Raw genomic sequence first — 20,358 nt, 5'->3', positions numbered from 1 at the left:
CTCACCCTTCCAAAAGAGACCATGTTGAATATAAAATCTAGGTTTGTTACAAATACAGTGTTTATTTAAAGAAAACCCAGAAAACTAACAGTCTGTCACAAGAAGTAACGGCCTCTGGTTATGAACTGAATTTGTTTAAATGCTTAAGCAATACTCCAAAGACAGTGGATTAAAAAGAATAGCATATGTGGATGTGTACCCACTTCTCACTCCTAGGCCTGTGAAGTCCTGGAGAGTCAGACAAAAGGTTAACTCATTTCTGTGAGGTTTATTTCTTTGCTAAACCCTGTTTGGACTCTGGTCCGTAGATGGCTTGCTTCGCGGCCACACCAGCTGAAATGCAGAGTCTCTGCTTTCCCCTCCACCTTCGCATAGACCTTTTGGGTGGCCACAGAGTGGAGCTGGATCAAATAACTGATAAAACAGGTCCTTGTCCCCTGCTTTCCCCATCCACATCAGGACTCTGATCCTTTTTTCCCCAGCGGCCCCACACGTTCCTGTGCTAGCAGGGTGCCAGGATGGAGTGGCACCAGAGACACTGACTGAGGAAAAGGAAGGATGGGATTGGTTATTTATGTTTTCACTCAAGGGTAGCACCAGTCTAAATGTGTTAATCCGCAGCTGTAATGGTGCTGGCTAATTGTGAATGCTTGTTTGAGAAGGCTCTGTGAAGCTGGCTTGCTGCTCACAAACATCTTGTCAAGCCCAGCTTGGGTATATGCGTTACCAAAAGTGGTAGTTCAAACTGCAGCGTCTTTATTAGCCTTCAGGTATGTAGCCAGTAACCAGCTGTGGTCTGCGCGTGGCTGAAGTCAAAACCAGAGCTGCCGTACAGTCTAACGGAGCAAGATTTCACCCCGGCTTCTGATAGTACCTGACCTCCAGCTGCCCAGATGGAAATGGGAGCTTCTAAAGAGGTGGTTAATGAGGAGGGGAGCTCAGGGGGACCACATTCACCAGTCTCCATCCCACAGCTTGCAGACACGGCTGCACATTCAGCAGCTCAGGATTAGTGTGGTCCTGATGTTACCTATCTCTGAAGCGGGATACTGCTGGCTAGTGTAAAATTTTTCATTGTTTATCAGTGTTACTTTTCCACCATTATTTTTTGCTGTTACATTGGACAATGACAGCTCCATTGTCTGACACAGCAGTCTTTAAGAAGTTGTTCTCCCTCTGGAAAACTGACCCGTGATAACATGTTAAAGCAAAAACTGTTTTGTCCAGATTAACATTTCAGCACGCATTGGCTCCCATATTAGCTGACATGTTGGGAGAGAGGGAGAACGACTCACCTTGTTCCTTAGTGTAGATGCACTGTAAAAAGCATTGTAGCCTTCCTCCATGTGTTTCAGTTTGCGGCAGTTAACTGAAATTTCAGTGCTTCTGTAGAGAATGAAAATAGGATTATTTGTCTGCAAAGTGCTCTGCAGGACTGATGAATTATATTAGTGGTTTCCAGGATCTGGGGTTTTTCTGTCTCAAACATGTATGCATATATGACTGTGACACTTTGGAGGCTCATCTAGTAAATTTAAAATCTAAACACCATAGATATTCATCCTCCCAATTTCATTGTTTCCCCCATCTCCCTGTGTGTCTGTATATGTGTCCAGCCCAGCACTGCACTCTTGAATCTCTTCTGTAGGTTGCTTTCCACTGCTCCAGTTGGATTCAGAGCGGCTGCTGATCAGCAGCGTGTTGTCCCAGTGCAAGGCAAGGTCTCCTCTCTTCCGCTGATATCCCAGCTGGGTTTGCAACTGCTGGGAAATTGCAGTTTTTGTATTCTGTGGCAGGGTCTAACAGCCTTAACGTTGACATCTCTGGTGGACAAGCTTTGCCACGTCCAAGACATTAGTGCCAAAAATCCTCTGTGCTGCTCCCGTGCCTGGAAGGACTTTTCCCCCTCTCAATGCTTGCAATTGCGGTGGGATTGAAACTGTCTTTCAGGCTGTTATTCGTGCTCTGTTCTGAAGACAGTCTATTGCAAAACTGCAAATCTTTACTTGCCCAAAGGAGCTCTTTAAGTGATGTATTAGGTGAGGTAGCTGGTCCGTATTCTCATGCTTCAGCTGCCAACTTCCTCTCTTCCCCGAGCATGCCTGGTTTATTTTCAGCTGCTTTGCAAATGCATGTTTTATTAGGTAGCTGTGGCCAAACATTGCAGGACGGCCCTTGATACACTCTGGAGCTGCTCAGCTTTAGCTCTGATGGTGTGGTGCAAGTGCTTGTATAGATGTGGGTGTTGCTTTGGAAAGTGCAGTGCTCTTTTGGAGAACAATAAAGTTAGCCAATTACAAGAGGATATTATCCTTAATCACAGTGTGGGAGAACTGTTGCTGAGTTTCAAGAATTGCTGGTATAAATTTCAACAGTATCAGTAAATACGTTTTCTTTAGAATCATTTTTGATAAAAGTAATTGATTTACTTAGGCATCAAATGGGACGCTTTTACCTCAAGAACCACAGCCTTCTGTTTCTGCTGATCAGTAACATTTTTGGTAATCAAGGTATTTGAGGAAAGAAGGGGCTTGTGTTTTAAAGTACAGACCTATTGGATGTGTAGGAAAAACGTTATAACACTCTTCTAAGCGAGTGATATTCAAAAGCCTGATTAGGAGTGCTAGGTGCGCTGCCAAACCAGAATCTGCAGGCAGGTGTTTTAATCTGATTAAGTCCCTGGAGTATTGGTATGATATAAGCCAATAGCTCTCCTGCTGCAAATCCAGCTGTTTGAGATCATTGCACAAGGAGGCAATAGTAATGAAGTGGGGCGTTTTTCGTTGTTTTTGTTTTTTTCCTCCTGTTCACGTTCTGGTCAGTACTCTTCATTCTCCATTGGTTTGAAACGCTCACGATTGTGCCCAGAATTTTATCCTCATTGAAATAAGAAGGAGGAACATACACCAAAGTTTGAAAAATCAGTCACCCGTGGTGAGCAGGAACCCTCAGTGATGAAGTTGGAGAGCGGTAGCAAGACGCAGGCGATCGTATTTTTGTGTCATTTTACTTGTTCCACAACAGTCGAGTTTTCGTTGAGAAATGCACATGAATTCTTCCAAAACCTAACCTCCTCTTCGTCGCCCAACTTTGAGATGCCCATCCTTACCTTGCAAGGAGGGTTCTTGGGTGAAGACAGCAGGAACTCGGGTGAGGCCCCGGGGAGGGCCGTTTGCAAGGCAAGAGGGCTCTTGCCCTCCTCCCGCAACCAGGGAGAGGTCCCTCATTGGAAGATATTGCTCCCGGAGGAGCTTTCCATTTACCTGGAGCGTGGCACGGCGTTTCCCAAGGCCTAGCTGCTCTCCTTGCTCGTAACGAGAGGTTTCACTGGAGACTTATTGCAAGTACATGTAGGAGGTAGCACAAAGGGGGGTTTTTTTGTGTTTCGGTCTTGCAGGTCAGTCTCATCTTCCCATTTTCCTTATAGCGCTGTGCTTTGAGACTTTACTTCTCCGGCTGGCAGGTGTACAGTGCGTTTGCACTGCATCTTTTGCTTCGTGGGACACCCCATGTTCTGTGACATTGTGTGGCTGCTTAAAAGCCAGTTTTCCAAATTCTGGGTAGAAATTCCCTTAGACGCAGATGGCATGTGCCCTCATGACTCCGCTTCGTGGAAAACCAGCTCATTTCTGTGGCTTGTCTTGATTTGGGCTCTGTTTAAAACGTTCACTTGTAATTTTTGCCCTGTGATGCAGCAACCCACCTGAGTTTTCTGTGGAAACTCAGAATTCGAAGTGTAAATATTGCATGATTATCTCTAATCTCAGTCTTGTAACAGGGTCTTTGGGAGAGTTTGTGCTCTTTTGCCTGGGTTTTTTAATTCAAATGCATATCTTCTTGGAGACCGTGGAAAGCGGCAGATGATAGACTCTTCGGGATTTTTGTTAAACAGCCTTTCTGAAGGCCTCGAAGTTCAGTGTTGCTGCTGAGGCTGGCTGGCGAGAGGCTCCGTCCCTCCTAAAGAGCGTGCGCCGCCTTGCTTTTGTCTCCGAGCTGCTTGTGCTTCCTGAGGATAATGTGACAATACCGAATGGGGCGGGGGGGGACGGACGGACGGACGGACGCCGTCTTCCGCTGGCTCCAGCGGGACCTGCATCTCCGGACGCGAGGTTTTGCCGTCATTGGCTGCCCAGAGAGAGTCCTGTCCCTCCGAGGACTGGCGAAGGAGATGCAGGATTGGACAAGGAGATGCGTCGCTTTGCTGCCCGTCTCCAAGGCGCTTGCTGATGCTGCCTGCCAGAGCTGGCTAACGTCACCGCTCCATCACCCGGCGGGGTGTGGGCTTTTTTTTTTTTTTTTTTTTTCCTCCTCCTCGCCTCAGTTTTTAATTCTGTATTTGCTTCCTCCTGCGTTTCTTAATCTGTCTTCTGCCAAATGCTAACAGCATGATATTTTGCAATCATTTAGGTGAATACAAGAAGGACGAACTCCTGGAAGCTGCTAGGTGAGTGCCGCTTTGGAATATAAAGCATATTTGGGGGGGGGGGGGGGGATGTTAGGAGAGGAAAAGGGTTTTTTAAACCTGTAGTGTTTTGTCATTACCTTTCCATGCAATGATGCAAAAAGGAACCGCTTCGTTAGCATAAATCTCTTTAGACTTTCCGGTCTGGTGCAAATGGCAAAGTCTGTTTATGTAATTGAAATCCCCCCACCGTAGTGGTTATAAGGTTAATATTAAATTGAGTTTTTTGCATTAAGCTGCTTAAATCCTATTTATCGTTTTGTGACTGTTCTTTTTAGGGGCAAATTGAATACTGGAATTTTTCTTGTCTTTTGGATTTTACTTTGCTCCCTTAAAGCTTATTTTCAAAATATTTCCTGTCAGAACAGAGCAAAAGGAAGCCTATACAAAAGATGCGAAGTTCAATCTTGTATTCCAGAGATGCTTTTATCCTTTCTCTGAGAGCTCAAAAGCGGTTGTTCTTGGGCTGTTTGCCCTTTTAAAAAATATCTTGGTATTGTTATGTAGTTATATGAATTTTGTGAGCCATAGGCTGTGAGGAATTATTGCTAACTAGCATTTAATTCAGAAAATGGCTTTCAGCAGATCTGTAAAATTAAGTAGAGGATGAGGTAAAAGAAAAGCTGTTAAGAGGTGTTTTTGCCTGATTTATTATAATACTCATAACTGCAAATTGAATATTCTTTCTTGTATTTACCTTTGGCTTTGAAATGTTCAGAAGGTCCTTTGGCCATTTGACATTCTTTTGGGTAGAGTATAAATATCAATATATGATAGTTTGATATCTAGCTCCTTAGTAAATTTTTTGCAAAGAGCCATGTCTTTCCCCCCCACCCCCCTTTCCCTAATCCCTTCCTCTCCATTTACAGGAGCGGTAATGAAGAAAAACTGATGGCTTTATTGACTCCTTTAAATGTGAACTGCCATGCAAGTGATGGGCGTAAAGTAAGTTAATACCTGTTTTCTATTTCTGTTATTCAAGAAAGATGAATATAACCATATTAGGAAGCATAGATGTATAAGCCAAGACATGGTGTATGGGTGAAACCTAAGTGATGTCTTTTTTTCACAATGAAATTAAATGCTGTTTTCCTTGATCCTGGCCGTTGTGACAGCTCCACTGTCGGCAGACATAGATTTTGAATGTGTCGTTTCTTTTAAATGTCAGACCCCGACATACACCTGAAGTGAAACCCTAGAACCTTTGATAGGAAAAACAAAATATACCGCTGCGGATTAGTAAAATAAAGGGAGAAAAGGGTCTTTTGCTCCCTGTATTTGAACATTATCTAGGTGAGAAGGCTGGTATTATTCTTAGCTCCTGATGCCCTGCAGCTTTCGACTGACGGTATATTGCTATGATTAATACCTTCAGCATTTTCTTAACTTTGACCTTCTTGTTACGTTCGACTTTCTCTGTCAGGGAGGTTTGAATGAGGGAAATCAAGAAGTAGGCTGAAATGAATGAATGAAGTAGGCTGAACGAAAAAAAAAAGGAGGAAGGAAAAATGTATGCCACGAGAAGTAGATCTTATGATTTATGACGTTTTAGACACCTAGATTATTAACAAACACTGGTCTGTGTAGACTGTTGGGTTTACAAACTTCTTTTTTTTCCTTTTTTTTTTTTTTTTTAAACCTTGTACCAGAATGTTCTCAGTCTGCATCTATTGAAAAGGTCTCTCACATGTAATGGTACAGCTCCCTCTCCAGCTCTTGAGCTGGAGAAAGACAAGCACAAGCTGGAGAAAGACAAGCACAGGAGTCCTCCCCCCCCCCCCCCCCCCTTTCTTTTTCTCCTTTATTTTCTATGCAGCATGTTAAAGCATGGTATAAACGGCTGCCCATTCTGCAGCTTCTGTGGATCGGCCCAGTTCCATTGAAAGCAATGGAGCCACACTGGTCTGCGCTGCCTGTTCACGCAAAGATATGTTAACTATAAGGGTGTAGCTCCATTGTGAAAATATTCCTGTTTTAACAGAAATTTTAAAATGGCTCTTGAATTGTAATACCTGGTACTTTAAAATAAGTGTATCACCTGTAGGTCTTGGTTTCCCTTTTCTTTTTTTAAGGACTTCAATATTTAAAAGAGATTGCAGTTAGATATTCTTATGTGTTGTTATAATTAAGTGCTGTGGTATACAGCAGCGCATTTCTGAGTAATTGAGTCTCCATCACTAATGATCTAAGGCCAAAGGCAGAGTTGTGATTGCTGTCAACAAGGAGAGGAATAAGCCCTTGCAGAGATGCTATCTAGAATATTTATTGCTCTAAAATGAAAAAATATTTTTAAAATCTTATTAAGCTAGCAGAAATTATTTATGTATTATTGCAGCCTCTGAATTGGTTTGAAAATTTATGTGCAAAGCCCAGAAAGCATATTGCATTTAGAATTAATCAATGTGGGCACTCTGATAATTGGTCTTCGTGTTCGGTTGTTGGTAAACACACTGGTTATTAAAACACGTTAAGAATTAAGATAGCTTACCATTGATTTTAATTATTTTTTATGTTGATGTAATCTACTAGATGTATTTTTTTTCAACATAAATGTACAGAATGTTTAAGATGAAGCAATTCTCCATAACAAGGGTGCTATATAACCGCTAAGTTATTTTATTTCTAAGGCATGGTTTTCATGTCCTGTACTACTATGAAATCACTTGGGATTTAATCTTTTTAAGCTGTGCTGCAAATTAAGTGAACTTTTCAGCCTACAGCACAGCATCTTGTAAACTAAAGTCTCTGGTGTGGCTGTGTTTGCTTCCAGTTGATCTACGCTGATTTATACAAGCTGAGACTCTGCTCATTTTGGAAGTTGGATTTTGCATTCCTCTGTGTTTGGATCAGCAATTTCAGTCTTTTTTAATTTAATTTTTTTTTTAATTCACACACCTTGATGTTTTCTAACGGAGGCACAGACCCCTCCATAGCAAATACGATTGCTTTGCTTAGTTACTTTTTGCAGATCCCTTGAGATCTGCAAGCCACTGACTTACCACGGGATGAGATGACGGAAGCGTGTCCTTAAGCAAGTGCAGACAGACCCACTCCAACAACTGACCTGTGTGTGCCAGAGACCTGGGCACAGAAGCTTTTGGGCTGGTTTGATGTGAACCATGCCAAGTCAAGACGCGGTTCACCTCCACATGAAAAGCCCTATTAGAGGCAAAGCTTAGCACCTCAGGCACGCTGTTGCGTGGGCACAGCCTGGCAAGGCCAGGCAATGCAGGCTGCATGGGGTGGCCTGGGATCTCTGCACTGGCTTCTCCTGCAGCATGGACTCATCCAGAAGCTCTTGTGCCTTGCTCTGGTTTGCGCATTCCTCAGCTTTGCCCGTTTCCGAGACGTCCAGCCCTATTCTGCTAAGGTGAACGTTTGGTTTTGTAGGTGAGAAGATTGAGTCCCAGTGATGAATGGGTAATTATTTTTCCTGTATAACAGCAGGCATCGACATTTTCTGTGCTTGGGAGTGGGAGTTTCCAGAATTTGCCAGCTAACAGCTCTTGCACTAGAACTACTGACTGAATAGTCAGAATATTATTAATCCCAGTATTGCTCACTTTATTGCTTTATGCAGTTTACTTATTTTTATTGGGATCTCTTCTGTGGAATTTTTAAAGTGTCTTGTGCACACTGAAGTCTAGAGGTCCAGAATTTCTGCTGGGAAGGCATGCTTCGTAAAACAGATAAAAGGGACAGGACCTTCTGATGGTAGCCTGCCGTTTGAAGGCAGCTCAGGTTGGGCGTAACCAAGACTTACTGCAGGCTGAGTGCTTTTTACGGCCTTTTTGAAATGCGTTGATACCCAGGGTCTGATTCCTAGCCGATAGGTGTCTATGCTGCTAAAACGGTTACAGCTGACACTGATACCATCTCTCCATGTGTTTGTTCAGCATACAGGTAAAAGGTTTAATAGGGATGAAAACTAAACTTGCCTCTTCCCCGCCAAGTCAGAGTTTAGACAGATTACATGAGCACTGTAAAGATGTTCACGCTACTGAGCATCTCCCAACTGTTGCCTGGATGAGGAATTTGCACTTTGCTCCTCTTGCAATTATTTGGTGGAGTGAAAAAGGCAGGAGGAGCATGTGCGAAAGAAAACAACAATTTTTATACATCTACTGCTAAAGCACTCCTGTGTAACCAGCATCAGTGTAACTTACGGGGTTTTGTTTTGATGACCAAGGAAAATCAGCAGCGCTGTCTCAGAGGAACAGCTATTTCACTGGGATGGGTAAAAGTGATTTTGAGCAAGTATTGGCTTATATGTCTGCTCAATATATGTGGGTGCACAAATGATGCACATGTACTGAGCTATACAGGGCAGAGCTATACAGTGCAGTATGTGTACGTGAAAGTGTTATGCAAGGGTAAGATTTCACCAGAAGAACCCTTGTTTTTCCTCCTCCTTCCCAAACTATGTCCTGTTGTGTTTGATTTTTAAAAAGAAATGCTTGAGCTGAAAGATAAGTTATTTACTGCCATTTAGTCTTGCTTTGATTTTTAAGAGGAGATTGAGAAATCACAGAACGGTTAGGGTCTGGTGTGATATGTAACATAAAATTTGCATGCTACGTTGCTTCTCCTTAGAGGGCTTCACAGAGTATTTCCTCTGTCAAAATGGAGCTTTTTCAAGATTCAGTTTTGGGTGAATTTTCCAAGACTTCCTTTTGAATATTTTCAAGTAAGTGTCCTACCTGTTACTGGAAGCTAAAGCTTTATTAGTTTGTCCTGGGAGCTGTATTTCTGACTTGTTAGGATAATCACAGCTTCCATAAACTAGTAGTTAGCAGCAAGAGAAAAGGCTATTTAAATAAAATACATCCTGGTTGCAAACTGAGTTAAAGCCATCTCTTAGCTCACTCATTTCCCTTGGAAAGCTGTTCCCTTGGACACTGAAAGGTGTTTCAGGAAGAAATTGGTGTTGCCTCCTTTTTCCTTCGTTTCCTTTCTTTTTCTTTTTTTAATACAGAAGTGTGTGCACACTAATAAGGAAACACTGGTTTTAGCAGCTCAGATCAGAGTTCCTCTCTACGAGGCAGACTTCCCGCATCATTTCTGGACGGCTTCCTGGAGTGAACTGCCTCCTGCTGACTTGGTAGTTATTAGCAATGAGAGGCTGGATTTTTGTTTTGAGGTTGGATTTCTGCTTGGTGTATGATATCCTGCTCCTCTACTCTGTTGCACATGCTCAGATCATGCTGGCACTAAAATACTCAGATGTCTGTCGCTGGAAGACTGGTTTGTTTTCAAATACGCCTGCAGTTTGAATGGGGGAAGCGCATTTTTCCCATGCTTCATTACATTGTTTTTCTTTAAAAAATACTTACGCTGTTGTAACATACAGTCAAGCTGCACTGTCTCGCAGCTGTCTGAATAGAGGCAGAAGCACTAATCTCCCCATCTAGTTTTTTGTTAAATTGTCTTCCTTCAGGGTGACGAGTTTGGGAGCCTGGGATGGGGGGCACATGTCTGGAGAAGGGATTCATGGTCTGGTGGAAGCTGCCTCTGCGCTCTGGACTTTCTGCTTGGGTATCCAGTCACCCTAAGGTGGATCTGAGCACGCAGCTCTGGTTAACGTTGCTCAGTGTTGGGTTGCCTCCTCCGGAGGATGTTGTATCTTTTCATAAGTCCGTACATGCCCATATAAACTCTGCTGTAATCAAAGTTGAATAAAACCACCTCTTCATGGAAGGGAATCCAACTCCCTTGGCTCCTAGTGCCCATTCCCAGTTTCTGGTCCTTACAGCTTCCAGCACCAATCTCTTTGGTGCTTGCTGTTATGCCTCTCTTTCCGAACTAGATGTAGACAACCCCAGAGGCAGAATTGCAGTGGAAGGCCTTCATACTAAACCGTGGAGGCCAAGAAGATCCTCTTCACCTTCTGCAGGTGACCGAGGCCGCTTCCCTGTAGCCCATTCCTGCCTGACGTACAGGCAGGTGTTCGTTTGGCCACGTACAGCATAGCCCAGGTTTGTGGATGCAGGGTGACAGATGTAAGAAATCCTACTCCGAGAAGGTCTGCAATGCAGTGTTTTGTACCAGCAACCCCAGCTTGAAGCGACCAGTGTACAAGATTGTGTGTGTGCACTCATGCACACACACTCTGGGGGAGGCTGGAGTGAAGGTAGCATGATGCCTCCTCAGATCCTACTGTGGGACATCTTTGGGGATTAACTTTCTGTTGGGTGGGGTTGCAACCTCCTCACTTCCTCCTTTTCCCTCCTCTATTTCTTCCTTGGTATGTACAGCCAGCTTGATCAGCCTGCGAGCAGAGAGCTGATAAATAGAAATTGGATTCTAACAACATCGGGTGAGTTATGTCTCCTCTTACCAGGGAGAGGCTCCAATTTGCTGCTAGTAAGTGGATTTGCCAGCCTCTGCTTCAGAAATTTGACTGTTCTCAACCATTTCCCTGAAAAATTCTGCAGTTCAGAAGAAAAACGGCTTGCTTTCCAATTTCTGAACCTGTATGGAGCAATCGATCCATGTTTTCATAAGCTTTTCCTCTACAGTTATTAAGCCTAGAAACTTGAGCAGAGGTTGAAGTTCTGTTGTAATCAGCTTGTCTCTAGGAGATGGGAGATGAAGAAGAACATGTACTGCAAGATTTGTGATCAAATTATATGCTGGTGATGCTATAAACCTTTGCAATTGTCTGCATTTTTCCTTTGTTTCGGTAATAAAAATCAGAATTAATATCACATGAACCTGTACATCTGCTAGTACTATAAATTTATGATGTACAGGTTATACTCAAATGAATATTGAACACCTTTTGAAAGAAATAATTAAAACTTCACACGCAATAACAAGTGTGTTGCTTAAATGTTTTGAGAATGCTTTTCTACAGACAGAAGCTGCCTATTTGAGTGAGAGACTTGTGAGCAGATACCTGGCCCAAGATATTTGTCATACGCAAGGGTTTATCTAAATCTCTGCATGTACTCTATGCAAGTGTATATTTGTCTGTCATGTAATATTTTGTATCTCAATTAACATTTTATCTTCCTCAAACTTTTGTTAGCTTTTCTGCTTATGTGCATTGTTCATGTTGTTGATATATATATATCAAAAGTCTCCAATTTTGAGGCTCGTCTACATTGAAAAATGGAGGAATGAGGAGCAGAAGGAGTCATTTGTTGAAAGCAGATTAGCAGTTGACTGTGTGTGCATATTCTTGGTTCAGAACAAGTGCTTTCTCCTTGATTAGTCTAATTACAATAGTGTTTAACTAGAAAAAGTCATTTGATTTCAGAAAAAGACATCTCCACACACAGTAAATCCAAAACGGTTATTTGAGAATAACTCCATGAGCAGACAGGCTTTTGCTGAATCTCTTCACTTGCTGGTTATTTAGCATAAAATGTCAGTCTGGTTTTGATGAAGTACTGTAAAGCACTTTGTGGGTGGGAAATGTGCAGATTTGGGGCTCTTCATTTGTGATCCTGTGAAGGTTATATAGCGCTTTCATGATAGATGATTATAGCTTTTTGGAGCTGCAGTTATACAAATAAGCGATAACAATATATTGTTAGCTAACGTTTGCTAACTAAAAGTTGGCCCTGACTGGTGGCTTTTAAACACTGTTGTGTCTGTTGACACTGATGTTGCATGAGTTTCATGCCTCTTAACTACCACAGGTATAGCTATGTACTGCGCTGGCCTAGGGGAAGATGTGAGTCAACACTCCCCTACTTTTTATAAACTTATTTTGGGAAGAGCACATCTGTTACTGCTCAAAACAAAAGCCGTGCATAGGTTAAAAATGGTCGCAACTATATTTTGCCTTTAAAATACCTTTTTGTTTGTTTTAAAAGAAATTCCTAGGGCTCTGATATGTCAGAAACGATGACAAGCTGTGGCCTCTCTTATGCTGTGATCCCATCATATTTCATCAGCCAAGCATGGTCGGAGTGGCCAGTACTTGGGGGCAGGACTTCTGGATAACACAAGAATGCCTCCCCTTGGTTTGTAGGGGATGAACAATCCAGCGTCATGTCTGAAGACCCTGAGTAGCCCAAGATGATGTCTTCTGCATGAGATGTAAAACTGATCTGCCCGATCTCTTAAGACTCTGCTATGGTATCTTGGATATTTTCACCAAAAGTTTCAGCAAGTGTCCCTCTACTTGTTTTCGTTTTCTTCAGAAATTATTCACAAGACTAGTCCACGTTGTCCGGAATTAAGACCTAATGAATGAGTTTTCCTGATTTTTAGAGAACAACTACAGAGTAAACGATCTCCTTCCAGTCCTTCAAGTGCACAAGTTGATTAGGTCTTAATCCATATTCTCTTCAGGTAAACTCCAAACTTGTTAAAAGTTTGCTTTGTTTACCTGAACTGTTTCCCCATGCTGATTAGCTTTCCACAGTGGAGGGCTTCTTGCCTTATGTGAGGATCCATCCACTGTCGAGGGAAAACAAGTCAGCTTGGCAGATTTGTGCAGAGCTGCCATTCAGTACAGTATGGGCACTAACTAAATGCTGCTGTCTGGATTTGACACCTTTTGGATACCCAAGTAGACTGTATCAATGAGGCTACCCTTGTGCACATGCTTGCTTCAGAGAACTCCACAAGATTTGCAAGGTGGAATTGCCCTTAACAGTATTTGTGTTGACTCTTCCCAGGGAGATCACATTTATCTGGCTGTTTTAGCTGTTGTTATATTTTTCCTGGTACAGACGTAATGCTTACAGGCCTGTAGTTCCCCAAAACCTCTTTTAATGCCTAGTGTTACATTTGCAACTTTCCAGGCTTCAGGTACCGAGACAGTCTTAAGTGATGATCACATACTGCTAATAACTCACCTGTTTCATCCTTGAGCTCTCTCGGTACTCTTGGATGAATGCCATCCCATCCTGGTGATTTGTTGGTGTTCGTTCTGATTATGGATACAGTTACCTCTTTCACGCTTACTTCAGTTCCAGCCAGATCCTTTGCCAAGGCTCCCTATGCTCCCAAATACAAAGAAATTCATTCACTAGCGTCCTGGTGTGAGAATTGCCTCTGTTTCTTCCAACTGTGCAAAGAACTTGTTTAGCTCCTCCATGATGCCTTTTCCCCTCCAAGAGCTCCATTTTCACCCTAGCATTGCCTTTTCCCACAAGCTCACTGGTGGATTTGGTGCTCCTGGTAGGTTGGAAGAAGGATTTATTGCTCCTTTGAATTTCTTTCACTAGTCACTGCTCAAACAGGTTTTTTTGCCTGCCTAATTATTATTTTTTTTTTACCTCTAATCTGCTGGAGCTTATGATGCTTTTGATTTCCTTTAGCTGGATGTGAATTCAGCTTTTTGAACGATGCGTTCTAAATTCTAGTAATCTTCTTTAATAGCCATGCTGGCTTCTTTTTTCACTTTATCAAGCCCTTCCTAATAGAAGATATGCATTAGCACTGTGCTTCCAGGGCTGTCTCCACAGGTAGTCTTCCTGCTGTCTGCAAGGACTTAATTCTCTTAGCTATGGCTTTTAACTTATTTTTAACGAACTCTCTAATTTTTTTCATAGGTGTCCTTTTTGAAGGTTAGGTCAGTGATGGTGGAGATATATATATATATATATATTTTTTTAACCTAACCATTGCTGCTCCTGTAGGGAAGCTGAATATAAGCACATTAGTCACTGTTACAGAGCCACTTGCACTGTGAGGTTTTGAACCAGATCTTGCATGTTACTTGTCACCAAGTGAGTAGCTGCATTTGTTCTCGTGGCCTCCCTAGCCAGCTTCTCCATAAAGCAATCACTGATAACATCCAAACTTTTCTTTCTGGTGTGATATTCACCCAATCTGTATGGCAGTAATTGAAGTCACCCAAAGCCATTCTGTTCTCAGCTGCTGTGATTTCTCTCAGTGCATCAGTTGCTAATATAACCCCATCACTGACTTTGTAAGTTATCTGGAGAATTTAGTGATCAGCATAATTCTAGAGGAAAAGAACTACAAATACTTATGCGTAAGGAGAGACTTATTTACATAACCATTTCTAAAACCATTGTGTAACTTGGCTGAGCAGGCAGAAGATCAAAATAAAAGGGAGAGGAATGCCAAAACATGGCGTAGCTCATGATGAATGACTGTGTCCTTGATGAACAAGAAAATTGAAGTTACTTGAATCATTTTTCTAAGCATAAAATTTGTGATACACTTCTACTGATAAGACAGACCTATTTCTTGTAGATGAAATTCTTTAGAATATTCGTATTTAATAACCCTAACTTTTCAATTTGGAAGCACGCTAAAACAGAGCACAAGTCACATTTTCTGTCATCTTTTTGCCCTCTTTTCCAAGGCTGTATTAGTTCTGCAGAGGAGCAATGAAATCTAGTTGCCTGGATTATAAAGGCATTACATTCTAAACCTTGCAAGTTACCACCGTAACACACAAAGAGCATTTGGTAAATCTAATTTTGTGAATTATTTTAGATTTTTTTATATTAATCTGATTCCAAAATATCAAGCATAAATACTCTGAGCGCTGAAGCTGAAAGGCAATCAATTTACAAGCATCGCTCTTAGCAGAGTTCATTCTGAACTCGCATTCAATAAAATGACTGAAGTGCTGGCTTGAATCTCAGGTTAGTAGAGGGAACAGTCAAATGAATATATTCTGTAATTTTTTTCTGCCTTCTTATGATTCTAATAATAGAGAAAATCTTCTGAACTGAAGCCTGAGATGTTTCCGGTCTGAAGGGGAAGGAGGAGGAACAAAGTAAATACATAAAGGGAAAGTGGGAGAGACGGTAAAAATCATAAGAGATGTGAAAAGAAAATGGAATAAAAGTTTTTTGATGGCAAATGGAAAGGAGGAGAGCAAGACAGTGAAGAATGGCAGACTCGCAGGCTTCCTTTTCAGATTGTTTCAGTGTTGCATGCAGGCCTTTCCCAGTCATCTGCCATGGCTTTTTGGAGAGGAGCCTCCTGTTAATATTTGTTTATGCTGCCAGAACAACAACCGAAATATTTCATTAAAAAGAGGGAGCAGCAGTGTGAACAAATAGTTAATGAACAAGCTTTACAGCTTCTGACACTGGCTGACAGGACAGAAAAAGATGTAGGTATTTGCGCTGGAAGAAAGTTGTCTCATCCTACTCTCCTGGAGTGTTAAACTCTTATGCCTTACCATTTGGCAAGATTGACAGGCTGATGACTTGGGCTGTGGACCGTGCTGCTTGGCACCAAGACATTTGTGAAAACTCTGCAGGAACTTGGCTGTCCTCTCCTGCTAGGTCAGGCCAGCAGAAGTAGCATCCCTTCTTGCGCTGAATTTAAATCACAGATTCTGGTGTGTGGTTTTGCAAATAGGAGTTGCAACTGTTGACGCAAAAGAATTCTTCATGCCTATGTGTTTGGGCCACCAACCCATGTTAGTTGGTTCCCTAGCTGGCAGGTGTTGGCAGCTGCTCCTGAAAGTACTAGATGCTTGAATACCCTCCGATGGCTTTAGTTCATAACACTGTGGAGGCAATTTCTTCTTTCTTGCCTTTGCCTCAGCAAGAGCCAGCCATGCCTTAGTGTTTCTCTGCAGACTTGTCCATTCTTGAGGACAAAAGAAGTAACTAAAGTGGTCATCCTGGACACGATACTATAAGCAATTTCCATGTAGGGTTCTGCCATGTCTTCCAACGGAAGTATACATCTCCCTTCGGTATTAAACAACATTAGCAGCATTCCTTTAGGAGAAGGGAGTAGGTCTTTACTATAATTTCATTCTTCTGTAGTTCAGCAAGCTACTACTTCCTCTGATGCCAGCATCTGTCACCAAAGAAACAGTGTGTACGCCTCTGCTCCTCTGATAATCCATCTCAAAGTCTCTCTCTCCGTGCTTTGCTGGAGCACTCTTCAGCACTTCTGAATCTGGAATCCCCAGCCCAGCCTCTCTCATTTACGTGTAGAAATGGAAGAGATTCTCCTAAGAAACAGTTTTCTGAGAATATTGCAAGTTTATGTGAAGGGTATTGCTCTACTCTTCTGCCACATCCTCTGTAGATTGTCCTACCAAATGGGTTGTGGTTATGCATGCAAATACAGAAAATCTTCAGGAGTTGGGTGGGGGTTTTTTTTTTCCCCCTTAAATTCTTATTTAAGAAGAGGCTAAGGATCACTAGTGCCCCATTTATGGGCCCTGGTGTTTGTAAAATCCTAGGATCAAAGGTCAGCATGTTGATTCCCGTTCAGAGATTAAATGTTTTTTCCAGCCCAGTTACCATTTCCCCCTTGATCTCTGCTTCTAGGTCGGGTCTGTGAACATTCACTCTGAAGGTGATGGCAGCAGCTTAATCTGGAGGTGTTAAGGAACTTAATTAATATTTGGAGAGCCGAGATCCCTTTTATTCCATTGCCATCTCTGCTTTTTCACTTGTATAAGGTCGAGCTTTGCTTTTAGAATTCATTATGAACACGATTGCTGCCTTCTGTCTCCCCATGCCTCTTGTTTTGGCCTCTGTTCTAGCCCTTGTGCTTTTCTAGTAGGTAATGATGCTCTTTGAGGTCTGACTTTATTTCCTTATCTGTGAAGTAATCTGAAAATTTTGAATTATTTCCTCCTTTAGATAGCCACAGTTAGGAAAATAGCTTCTGAAGCCATCTGCATAAGGTAAGGCTTTGCCTTCCTGGTGTCAAGGGTAGTGATCTCTGTAATTTTCAACTTCAGATGTCATTGTCTGGAGAAACCCACTGGGCAGGGAGATTGGGCTTCTCTAGTGTGGCCTTCACATGGTCTTCTCCAAACATCCCTCTTAAGTCTGCCTCTCTGCAGATGACTTATGTTATGATTTCTTATGTTATGCGGTGTCTGCAGTGCTCACGTGTTTTCTCTCTTCTTGTTAAAAAGGTTGTCTTTACCCCTTATCCTCTTCTGCTTTTGGGCATATCTTGCTTGCCTCTGCTTACCCTCCTTCTCTGTGGTGGCAAGATTTTTATGCTAGCTGGAGGCGTTCCCAAGCAGAAAGGTGAAAGCATGCATTTCCCTTTTTCCTGTATGTGCTTTTCAACTCTTCAGCCGTTTTAATAATTCTTGCCATTTCTCCTTTGTTATGCGTTCTTGTCTCTTCCGCCAGTTTATGAAAGTCTGCCTGGCCTGAAGGTGTCCAAAGCTAATTTGAAAATAACATTCCAGCTGTAGTGTCTGCACAACTGAATATGGGAAGGAATGTTTCCCACATCTGCAATCTACAGAGCAATGCTTTGTAGTTGAAAGCAATGAAAGTAATTTATCACTGGAAACACTGTAGCATAAGCATCTTCCTTACTCGTTTCTTAATCCTTGTCTGTTGTTATCAGTCTTCTGGGTTTTTTGGGTTGTTCTTTTTACATAAGAAAAATAGTTTAACTTCATCACTGTGATTTGTCTCTAGAGTTTAAGCTTATTGCAGCTAGCTCATCTACATTCAGCAGTCAGACTTGACTTGCTTTCGTGGAACCATGTCTCTAAGCTCGTGCCTAAAGGGTAGCTGTCAGCCATGAAATGAAAGAGCATAGTAGTGCTATAGAACAACTGGGAAGGTGCACAATTTGGATGGCTGAAGCTTGCAAGCCACATGGCTGGCTAACAGAAGCGCAGCCCCTTCCATATTCGTTAAAAGTATGGTTCTCTTGCTGAGCTTAGGAGCTTTGTTTCTTTGTAGCACCTGTGCGCAAGAGTATTTTAGCATGAGTGTTAAGTAATTATTTTGAGTTATTTGAAATGCATGTTTCCAGAAATAGCATCCCCCCCTTTTTTATTCCTGCACGTGCGTGCGGTAATGTCTCCAGTCTAGGTTACCTAACAAGTAGCAATGAGGGTGGGTTGGTTGGTTGTTTTTCTCTCTCTGAGAAAGCTTGCAACCGAGCATAAAAACAAAAGGTGCAAGACAGGCACACTGCTTAAAATTAGCACGCAAGACGTCCTGTGCGAGCTGGTAGCTAAGAGGCAAAGGAGAAGCCTGCTCATTTCCATAGTGCAAAGGCTCAGGAATGTCTGTCCTCAACTGTAATGTTGCTGTGACTTTTTTTTCTCATGCCATTAATCAGAGCAATCAAGTAGCCGCAGGAGCTATTCCAGCTGCTTCTGGAATGGGTTCCCGATAGACACTCGTGATTGATGCGGTTCGTTTTAGAGGAGTCTGTAAGAGAACAGCATCGAGCAGGCTGTGATTGCAAAGAACTGCTCTATCATAAATTGTAACCCAGGCAAGAGGGAGTTGTTTGCGTGCTCAGAGGTTTTTTTGCTTAGTATGCCAGATTCAAATAGTCATCTTGGAGTCAGGGCATCTTTCAAAACGGCCAGTTTTATGCAAACTATGAAACGAAGGTCCCTTCTGCGATTAGAAACCTCTCTGTTCCTCTCATAATTCACAGGAGTTGAAACAGTGTTTTGAGGGAGCTTGTCGGACAAACTGCGTAAGACCAAAATATTTTTCCTACTGCAACAGTTCTCCTATAAAAGTGGGGATTTGCCACCTACTTGCATTTTCCAAATTTACCAAACCTGAAGGTTACATTGTAGACAAGTTGAAAAAGTTGCATATGTTAAAGCATATATGAAATATTTTTAATCTTTTTTTTTTTTTTTTTTTTTTTTTTGAACATCCTTTGGCTGAGCTGAGTGTTGTGGAAGAGTTAACAAAAAAAGGTAGAGCATCCGTAAGTACTTTCTGCCAAATCAGACTTGTTTGTGTAGCTGTGTAAGAGCCACCCATGCTGATGTGCGTCCCTTTGGGGACCTTCTGAACATGGTAGTAGCCAAAATGTGTCAAGGCCAGAGCTGGCCTTTAAAGTCAAGAACTTTGGTACTTGGTCTCGCCTATTTATTATAAGAATGCCCTTGCTATAGAAGATAAAATTAAATAATAACAGCAATTCTAAATCGCTGTATCTTAATTAGACACATGAAGAGACATCATGTATGTGATTTTAAAAAAGCTTGGTTTTTGTTTTTTAAGAGCCTTCAGGATTACATTTTGTGAAAGAAACACGTGAAGATTGTTGTCAGATAGCATAGTGTAGATGTTTTAGTGGCAGAAAGCAAGAACAGGCAATTTTAGTTCTTAAATCAGTTCCTGTAGCTGTTAGTGGTCATGCAGATAATGTATGTTTTTAATGGCATAAAGTAGAAAAACTCTCTCTCTCCCTCTTTGCCAGCATTTAACCAGCAAGGGCAAAATGGAAAAGCACTGATAGAAGAAGACTTTTAGTGCACTGGTGCTTCCAGTAATCTGAATGTTATCACAGCATAGTAAGAGCCTCTTTTCAGATTCATTCTTGCAGCTGCTGACTGCAATTCGAAGGGTGTGTCAATTTAACATTTAGGTTTAAGAGGAAGAAAAATCTGCTTGAATCATGCGTTTAATACTCTTCCCCCTGCCCCCTCCCCCCTGCTTGATAGATAAGAAAATGTGAGCATCTGATCATGCATACACATGCTTATACCCAGTAACTCGTGATCTTCTTTAAGCAGTGAGTATCTCCAGCCAGCTGGATGTAATTCCAGCTGTTCCTTCAGAGGAGGTAGTGGTGGTGGTCAAATGATCTCCAGTTGCTTGCAGCATGGAGCTTTCATCCAGTAAATTTTTAAATGTTGGGGTAGGGGATTGTTTGTATGTGTGTGCACGCATGTATGTATGAATATATATATGTGTGTATATATAGTTTTCTGATTTCAGCAGGAACAGCTCAGCAGCCTGCAGCGCTGGCAATTCCTTGGTGCCCCCCCTTTTTTTTTAATGCAAGTCTAAAGGCCAATGACCTTGAGCAGAGGGTCATCAAATCTGGAACTGCTAACGGAGCAGAGTGAAAATAAGGCTCAGTGAGAATAATACCAAACTGTTGTATATAGATCTTTTTAATATAAAAAATTCCTTTCTCGTATTCCCAGGCAGCACATTTTCAAAAGGGCTGCAGACAAAACCATCTGT

The 20,358-nt window shown here is 42.0% G+C and overlaps 1 protein-coding gene across 1 annotated transcript in view; it reads left to right on the top strand.

The window, feature by feature from the left end:
• The window catches only part of TNKS (tankyrase), a 135,885-nt gene that overhangs the window by 68,068 nt on the left and 47,459 nt on the right, over positions 1-20,358 (top strand). Inside the window, exons 4-5 of the mRNA XM_026110379.2 lie at positions 4,408-4,444; positions 5,332-5,407. Of these exons, the coding sequence (XP_025966164.2) occupies positions 4,408-4,444; positions 5,332-5,407 (113 nt within the window). The remainder of the gene's footprint in view (positions 1-4,407; positions 4,445-5,331; positions 5,408-20,358) is intronic.

This window comes from Dromaius novaehollandiae, chromosome 4, assembly GCF_036370855.1.
Source record: "Dromaius novaehollandiae isolate bDroNov1 chromosome 4, bDroNov1.hap1, whole genome shotgun sequence".
Lineage (NCBI taxonomy): Eukaryota > Metazoa > Chordata > Aves > Casuariiformes > Dromaiidae > Dromaius > Dromaius novaehollandiae.
This window is presented reverse-complemented; position numbering and strand designations above follow the sequence as displayed.